The sequence below is a fragment of the Chaetodon auriga genome, chromosome 13 (assembly GCF_051107435.1).
Source record: "Chaetodon auriga isolate fChaAug3 chromosome 13, fChaAug3.hap1, whole genome shotgun sequence".
Taxonomy (NCBI): domain Eukaryota; kingdom Metazoa; phylum Chordata; class Actinopteri; order Chaetodontiformes; family Chaetodontidae; genus Chaetodon; species Chaetodon auriga.
This window is the reverse complement of record NC_135086.1, coordinates 12913012-12922417: the sequence shown is the minus strand read 5'-3', so window position 1 is coordinate 12922417 and position 9406 is coordinate 12913012. Positions and strand designations below refer to the sequence as shown.

The window sequence follows — 9406 nt, the reverse complement described above, 5'->3', positions numbered from 1 at the left end:
ATGACACCTCTGTTCTTAAAGCCTTGATTTGTGTAAGAAGAAACTGCCCATAAAACCCAAAAACAGAGGAGGGGTCCCTCTTCCAGGATGGTCGGACATGCACCATGTTTTATTCTGCAGTAAAAAAAAAAAAAAAATTAAAAAAAAAAACAGGAGCCAGAAAGGGCGAGCAGCTTTTGGGTAAGTCTGGCGACGGTGTCAAAAGGAAATCTTGGATTGTGTTTATTGTTACTGAAATGACTGTATAATCTTTGAAAGAAGGACTTACACATTTTCCTCCTCCAAATGAAAAGTTGAATCCATGAGAAATAAAATACACAGCTTCTCAAATCAATACACTCAATACGCTTTTGTTGCTACGACCTTGGTCTCATGTGACCAGCAGCTTAGAGTAGCAACTATTATCTAATGTTAGCAAACTTCAGATCAATAAAGCTGTGTCACTGACAGCAGGGTCGCTCACTCTGTGACTCTGCACTTGTACTAATGTCAAACTATGTTTCAGCTTTTATCCTTGTCCTGTAACATCACATTTGTGGCCAAATCTCTCGGGCTTCACTAAGTAAAACAACCTGCTCTTTGATCACAGATACAACAACATTAATAGAAACCTTCGGTAAATGAAAAGCAACCCCCTGCGAATGGTAACTCAAAACAAGCAACAAGTAAAAGCAGTAATATTACTTTAATTATTCAAGTGTTTGTTTTTTAATATAAAAAACAGACAATATATGACAACAACCCCTTGCGGGATAGATGCTTTCACAGTAAATGTCACATTAGCTTATAATACTACAAAACCTTTGAAAAAGGAAAAAGAAAATTTGACAATGAAAGCCACGTTTTATGAGAAACCAAAACTCTCCATAATGTCAGTAGCAGTGCGTCAGTAATCACCGATATGCCAGATACATATGATAATACAACCAGTCTATAATGGTCTTAGGTACAGCTGAACTCATACTTGCACAACATGATACTGTTTTTCTGTTGATGTGCGGAGGAGTTGATGAACTGCTGACATACAGCATACATAACCAAGAGCAGCAGCGAGAGTAATGAGGAGCTGGTAGCTGAAAAACACAATTATATAAAAAAAAAAAATGAAGAGAAAAAAAATGCGTCTAAAAAAATAAAATATGCTCTGCATCTGACTTATTCAGAGAGAAGAGGCAGTGAAATTATGACAATATGTAAACAAAAACATCAGATACCTCAGAAAAAAAAAAAAAAAAAGAAGAAGCATCAAGTGAATTCAGCTACAAGGTTTCATTAATACCAGTCAAAAGAAAAAATACCAAACTTAGTCTGTCTGGAGACTGATCACATACTTTAGCTTTATATCTGACAGTGTTCATGATAAAGATGAAAAAAGGGGACAGCAGCATGAGTGTAGATGCAGTTTCACCTCAACAGACGACCTGGTTTGCTGTCAGGTAAGACTAATATTTGCATTGTCGTTGTTCTGGAACTCTTTCATGTGTAAATTATACCTTTAAAATGCATATTATAGATGGAAAATAGTCATTGAATTCTTTATAGATTCCTGCACAGAAATTCTTTTGGCTTGCACTCCTGCAGGACGATCAGGGTGCTGAGTCAGCAGCCATGCAGCTGGTAGAGATTCAGTGTCTTGCTCAAGGACACTTTAACAGGGCAGAAAGTTGTCAGTGTGAGGGCTTGAACTAACATCATGTCACTGAAAGACAGCCTCTACCCATTAGGCCACACTATTTAATGCCTAACGCTGATTGATTTAATGCTTATAAAAAAAAAAAAAATAGTCTGCTTTAATTGGACCAGGAATACATGAACTAAATTACTTTGAGTAACAACACCACATTTTAATTATGCATGAGAATACGCGCTTTACAAGCCTCATGCATTCATTAACAATCGTGAGGTGTAATCAGCAGAAATAGACATAGAAGGATCTTAATGAAAACATCTGTCATGAAATGGATACTCGCAGCAGCCCTCCATGTTTTTACATTACTCGGTGTGACGAATTTTGAAAAGGAGGAAAAAGGCAAAAAAGAGAAAAACACTTAAGTTGATGTTCAGTGCTCCTCATGTCCCCTAACATCTCAGGTGCTTCTTGCTTGACATGTCGTTCCAAATGCGGTGCATCTCCTCCGGGGAGATCTGGTGCACAGTGATAACCCGTCTGTACCTGCACAGACTGTAGGCCATTTTCCAGTGATTAAAACCACTGTTCTGATATGGGTGTATACCCAGCTTACGCAAACACAGTCCCACATACACATCCTCCAGGTGCAACAGTCTTGTGTGTAATGAAGTCTTGTAGATGAGCTCAGCCACGTCTGCTGAGAACACGTAGCCGGTGCCCGAGCAGAAAGGTGGGTATTTACTGTCAGGATACAAGTCCCTGGACATGTACCACTTACTGCGCATATCCCTTATGGGACCACCGTTTATAACATAGCCAGTAAAATATCTCCTCCTTGGCTTGGTGGTGGGCTTCAGGAGCTTGTAGATCAGATTGTCCATGTTGACAAAGATGTCGCTGTCTGTCTTCATGACATACTGTGCTTTGGGGCAGAAGGTAGCCACCCAGCGCATGCCCATCAAGGTCTTGAGGGTGAGGTTGTGGTAGGAATCGATAAAGTTCTCCACTATGATGTCGTGGAAGATCTGGCTCTCCTGCTCCACCATCTGGTTCAGGACGGCGTCTGTGTTCCTGCCCAGCAGAAAGATGGTGAGGATGCGGATGTCGCTGAAGGTGCTCTCATCCCCCCAGGTTTCCCGGATGGCCTGCCGCGCGTCAAACTCCTTGTGCGTGGTGCTAATGAGGATGACCAGGAAGGGAGTGACGCTTTCGCACTTCTTCGGCTCATTAATGACGAATTCAAAGGCATGTGGGTTAAGGGGGCGGGTGCGGATGTTGGTGAAGGTGATGTTTTTGGGGGTTTTCACAGTCTTACGTATAGGCACAGACATGTGGCCGACATAAGAGGATGTTGGGCGAGATATACTCAAATACCACAGAGCGCTCGCCCAGCAGACCACTGTCAACAGGTATAAACATGACACTTTTGAAGGCATTATGCTGCATTTAGGTGTATTTTGATGAGCTGGATCTTATAAGGCTTTCTTTCCATTAGCAATGCTTCATCCAGCGAGGCAGCATGAAGCTGCTCCAGCGTGCAGTCTGACATTAATTGTCAGTAATGGATTACTTTAGAGGGAAGTGATGCTGTTTGCGTTTTAATGCGGAGCACTTTAAAATCATATGGACGTCCAATTTCTCTTGGTGACACTTCTGCTTCTCCATTTACATCTGAAAGAGACAGAGAGAAATGGTACATTAATGTAAAAAATATATGTATCAGACAGGCCCTAAAAATATGTTTTTGAATAAATCATGAGAGAAACCACAGCAGTTTTCTTTTTTAAATCCAATAAACTCAGCAGTGGTCACTCAAATATGAATAACAGACACTCCATATCACTTTGCTATCAGCAAATGCAACAAGTCAAACAAATAAGAAAATGCTGTTGAACCTCATGCTATATTCATACATTAAATAGCCTCATTTATCTGTAGAAACGCTGCAGAGAAACTTGATATACCAAACTCATCATTCGAGTGCTGGAGTTAAAAATCATCACAACAAAATTTTGAAAATTAATTAGCTACCTTGGAGTCAATCTTATCAGAAGAACAAAGGGAACGAAATCAATATTTAATCAATTAGAAAAGTGGGAAAGACTGCGCTGCCGTCTATCAAAAGTGAAGCATCATCAGACACATTAATATTATTCATTGTTGAAGTTCAGTCAGTATTCAGTGACGGCACAGTTTGTGATGTGTGGATTTTCTGCATACTGTGTCACAGCCGGGCCAAATTCACCCTGTGATAATATGATGCTGACTTTGATTTTCAATTTCATTTTGTTCTCACATTCCATTACAAACAACACAGAGTACTTGATGGTTATGAACACGTAATAATGAAGCAGATTTTGGTAAAGGGCAAGGGAAGCACTTTCACCACACAATGACATTTTGCCGACGTATTAGAGCGTTACAAAATGCCTCAAACTGCAACGTATTTTCATGGCAATTTCATTTTGTTCACTGGTCGAGTAAGTTCTGCGTTTAATGTTGCTAAAGGTACGGAAGTGTTGGCAAAATGCACCAAAGCAAAAGTACTCGATACAGAAAACTGGGCCCTGTGAGTTTATCACTAGATTATTATAACTCATACAATGAGGTGTAAGTAGTATTTCACTGTATAGTAGGTAGAGGCAGAGTTAATTTAATAACAGTGGTTCATGTTTTCATCATATGTTCTGCATGAAAAATCTTGATTAAGTAAGCACTAATTACATCTGTCAAATAAGTGTTCATGGAGAAAAAAGCACACTATTTGCCTTTGATTTGAAGTAGAACAGAAGTATAAACAGGAATGAAAAGGAAAACGTCAAATACCTACAAATATGTAATAACTATGGACATGTCTTCTCAGTTGCTTATTTACATATCCAGCAGATACAGACTACAACTATTGTTCATTTGGAGTGGTAAAATCTAATATTCGCTGTCTTTTAGCTCTGTTTTTGGTCTCTACCAACTCCTGAGGGAAATGTCTGTCTTTTTAGCTGTTAAACGCTCCACTATGTTCACCAGCTAGCCTCCAGCTGTACCTGTCTTCCATTGGGTGCTGAGCAGTTAACGTACAGTTGGTTTATGGAGCTTTTTTGGTTTTGTTTTACCTTAACATCAGGTAAAACCACCAATAACATCACTTTTCAAATACTTTATCATTATCAACTGAATTCCACGCCCATACTTGTATGAAAATGAGTTATAGATCTATCTTGCATCAGAACTTCACATAAGATGTGACGACATTTTCAACATTCAATACATGAGCCTGGTGCACAGGTTGACATTTCACAAGAGCAGACAAACGCCCTTTTAAACTCCAACCAAAAGAAAAAAAAAAAGGCTTACAAGCTCTGTTGTTCGGTGGCTCAAAAGAGCTGTGGGGTTGGCAGCATTCTGCATGACAGCGTGATATGGTGGCACAAAGGGAACACCGTGCCATGATAAGCCTTTCCCCTGGGGTGACTTTTTTCTTCCAGTTTATTCAATGCTGCACTGCTATACTGTCTGCCTGCAACTGAGCTGACACGATTTCGGCATGCCTATTTTTTGAGCAGTCGTTATGCAGAGTGGACACCGAAATGGCACTTGTTTGTGCCCTTGCACAGGTGGCTGAGGAGCTACAGTATATGGCAGCATGTTGATCATACATTCTGGCTTTTGAAGCCAGCTGTGACTTTTCTTTTCATTCGGCGAAGGCCGATCAGACGATGCGCTTCACAGGGGGAAAGGCCATCATGCAGTACAATTCTCTCTCTATTTCCATCTGCAAAGCTGGAGGGTAGCAGAACCTGGTCTGAGCATACAAATGTAACCATAATGACATGGTTTGAGTTCCTTTTAAAGATAGACTGCAATTACCTGCAGTCTATACTGATATTGTACACACAGGTAACAACGGATACTACGTGCCTTGAAAACAATGCCTTCCTCTTTGTAGAAGGTAACCATTCACCCTGATTAGTGCTGCACTTTTATGCACGTGTAATATGATAAAAATACCTTCTTTTCTTGTGCTGTGTCTACATTTATACTGTTTATTTGGTGTTGGTTTGAGAATGCATGTTAGAGCAGCAGATTATCAGTCTTACAAATTCTGTTACTTCTGAGTTTATTTTGTACTGAGCCTTTTTCTCTAGAGTCTTCCAGCAAAACTCAGATGTTGAGAGTATTTGCTCACAATATCACTTCTCCTCCTCTTGTGAAATTACTGTCAGATCTCACAGGATTTAGAGAAGCAAACAATCGTTCCCTTTAACAGCAGTTTACTCAGACGCAAGAAAAACAGAGACGCCAATATTTTCTAATACCAGAGGAGGGGAGAGGGTCAGGTAGAGTGAAGACAGAATAACGGGGGAGGATGAAGCAGTGAGTGTTTGCTCTGAGGTTAATAACGCAGCGAAAACAGAAATCTACAAAAAACAACACAAGGCACATAGTGAATGTACATTTAAACATTCAAAATACACAATAAACAGGGCCAGCTGGTAGCAAGCAGTCACTGTGTCCCTCATTGTCACTTTGAAATCCCACTTTCCAAACTGAAGCAAAACATTTATGAGACAGAGCTGTGGCAGTGTTTATGTGACAGCTCATTTGGCTGCCAGTCTGTAAAACACAACCTCCAGTGGCTTTTCAGAACAAACATATCTAAGATGGTCTGGAGCTCTTGTGTGCATACACACTGCCAGATTAAATGGACCGCTCAATCTGTGCATGATTCTGAGTGATGAAGGTGAAAATACATTTTACTGCCTGTGAATGTCTGTCATTAATTAAGTCCAGAATGATCTGAAGATGCTCTATGACTGAAGTGAGACAAATGACAGAATGTCTTTTTTCTACACCGTCGATGAACAGCGATGACTTGTGTGCCGACAACTGGTGGCTCAAACGAGCGGCTGAGTGGCAGCTCGGCACTGTCACGTATTCTTACTGTCACCCAATCAAACCAGATGAGCCACTAATCTGTGTGATTATAATGATCATGATGATTGTGTATCATTCAGTGCATCACTTTGGATTCAACGTCAGACTTTTGTGTGTGGTTTATGGTGCGGGTGAGACAGAGGGATATAAATGGGTTTATTTGTTATGGAATCGGGTGGCAGCATACAGCCCATCAGTCTTAAAACAGTGAAATATGAGTGAGATGTACGTGGGAGCTGGGGTATAGGAGGGAGAGAGATCCCGGTTATGGATGTATTATCCTGAATTTTGTGTAACAATCACCTCTTAACATTCTTAAGAGACCCAGCATCATTATGCCTGCTCTGCTGCCACGTTACTGAGCAACCATTTCTAAAGAAACAGGTTAAGTGGCAACATTAAGGTTTTCTATACAATGCTCCAATTCAATTCAAATGCTTATTAACAGAAAAAGAAAAAGAGAGTAATCCATTTACAGATGTTAACTGCACCAGTGGTGGAGAACTACTTTACGTTGGTGCTGTTTATCATATTCACAAATCACCCTATGGCTAAAAGTAGATCCTATCTTGCCGAGTAAAGAGATGCTTCCAAAAAAAAGGGGCTCGTCAGTGCTAAATTGATGCCTGCTGAACAGTGTTGCCAGAGCTAGGCTAAATACATTAAAAATGACTAAAAATATATTCAGAAATTGTATTCCTTAGTTATGGAAACACATCCAGTCACTCCACACAACTTTGAAATGACATAATTTTTATTCATGCTGAGAGGAGAGATAAGTTACCATCACTGCCACCCACCTGCAGCCTACAAACCCACAGGAGCTGCAGTGCTTTTGCAAATCTGGATTTCCATTATAACACAAACCTCTGCGCTTGAAACATTACATCATTATTTGTTTGGCTTTTTGATAGCATGGGATTGCGTGTACTTCTCTTTCTTCCTTCTTCTCCCTCCTTGTCTCTTTCCCTCTTCATGCGTGTGTGTGTGTGTGGGGGGGGGGTGTTGGGGGTGTGTGTGTGTATGTGTGGGGGTGTACACTAAGCTGGCAGACTGTCAACTCCTGTTGCAGTTCACAATCTTTTTTTTTATTTGAGCTTTCCCTTTAGTTTTTCTTCATTTTTTTAAGGCAGTGGGCAGAAATGGTAAATTGTTTTCTACTTGCATTGTCCAACGTTGCCTCCTAGTGCACTTGTGGACATTTTAATTGTTCTTTTGTGATCATGTCGTAATGAAAAATTGTGACGAACCACAATACTGTTTCCATTTGTATTGTTCATTATAGATCACATATGGGTGTTTTTTTTTTTTTATCAGTTTGGGTGGATTCTGGGCAATTATTGGGTTGGAAAACATAGAACCAATCTGGCAACACTGCTGCTAAGTTTTTAGTTCTATAGATGACAGGGCCAGTTGCCATAGCATTGCCACTGTGAGCGTGTTAGCATACTAACGGTAGCATGTAGCGTTGTGCCTACGTACAGCCTTGCACAGCTGGCTTGTTGGTCTAATTGTACACTACAAAACATTTTAGTGTTAAAACTATATTAGTCTGTGAGAAGTTAGAGATATTAACTTACTCACAGTCAGTCAGCTGCTGCATGTAATGGACCTTGCTGCATCAGTCTTATGCAGCTATAAAATGATAATGAACTTTTAAAAGCATATTTTGGATGCAGGTGAGCTGCCTCTTAGCTGAGGAGTCCCTCAGTCCCTCAGCAAAAGCTGGTTTCAGCAGCTCTTAACAGGAAACTCTGAGATAGGAACTTTTAGAGGCATTTAACGCTACTCCTGGTGGTAAGATAAGAAACTAAGTGATTTGTTACAGAGGCCTTTCAGGTTCAGTCTCAGTCTTGTCTGCATGTGTGGATACGGCTTGTGTTTAGATTTCTGGAGCATGGAGAGGAGCCCAGAGGCAGGCTGCCAGACCTTTGCAGAGCTATTATTCCAATCAGTCTCCATAATACTAGATGTCACACAGAGAGTCAGTCATCCTCTCTGCTGCTCTGTGTGACCAGATTGGGCTGGTGACTGGCAGAAAGGTTAGGAAAACATAAAACCGTCTATAGAGGAAGAGCGTGGTAGCAGTAAACACTGGACCTTCAGGACATGAAATGTCCTCAAGAAACACAACAGAGAGGGGAATGAGACAAGGAAATGATTAGCCCATGCTACCAAAACAGAGACCTAATTTATCATGATTTATTATGTAGCAAGAGGTAAACTTGTATGGGGAGCACAGCGCAAAGACAGCCATTCATCAAGGCATGACGTTTCTTTCTCCAAGCCCTGGGTTGACTGTTTGGTGGACTGGTTTCTGAGAAGGGCTATTACACTCTCCTCTGCACACGACAAAAACGCTTTGATTCATGGCCCCCTGACCGTCTATAGACAGGTCTCTAAAGTGTTTTTCCAATAACAACATCTCTGAGCTAATAGATTGCCAGATTGAATTAACTGGTTCATGCGAAACTGGAGTATTGAGGAGGGCCTGTGCCCAAAATTTAAATTGATTACCATGGCTTTCATTTGACACTCTTTGAATATTGCTGGTTATACTTTTAATCACACAGCTCACTATTCGCAGAACTTTGGCGATAATAAGATTAATTTTAATAACACATGCTTTGCATTTTAATATCTTACTCACAGTGTCTACACCGTGCTGTTTTAATACAAGCACCCCTGCTGTTTAATATTTAGTGTTCAGTATTATCTGAATGACATTATGAAGGTTGGATTCCTCCTTTTATTCACTCTGCCCAGACTTTTAATTCTTAAGGTGGACTACAACCCTAGCATGGATTAAGCCCCTGTGTAACTTCTCAGAGTAACAAATAATTG

The 9406-nt window shown here is 40.5% G+C and overlaps 1 protein-coding gene across 2 annotated transcripts in view; it reads right to left on the bottom strand.

Moving 5' to 3' along the window:
• Positions 1–680: 680 nt before the first annotated feature.
• b3galt1b (UDP-Gal:betaGlcNAc beta 1,3-galactosyltransferase, polypeptide 1b) overlaps positions 681–9406 on the bottom strand; it is a 47768-nt gene continuing 39042 nt past the window's right edge. For both annotated transcript variants that reach the window (XM_076746286.1, XM_076746287.1), the window contains exon 2: positions 681–3301. In XM_076746286.1, coding sequence (XP_076602401.1) covers positions 2080–3066 — 987 coding nt within the window. In that variant the 5' untranslated portion in view covers positions 3067–3301 and the 3' untranslated portion in view covers positions 681–2079. The remainder of the gene's footprint in view (positions 3302–9406) is intronic.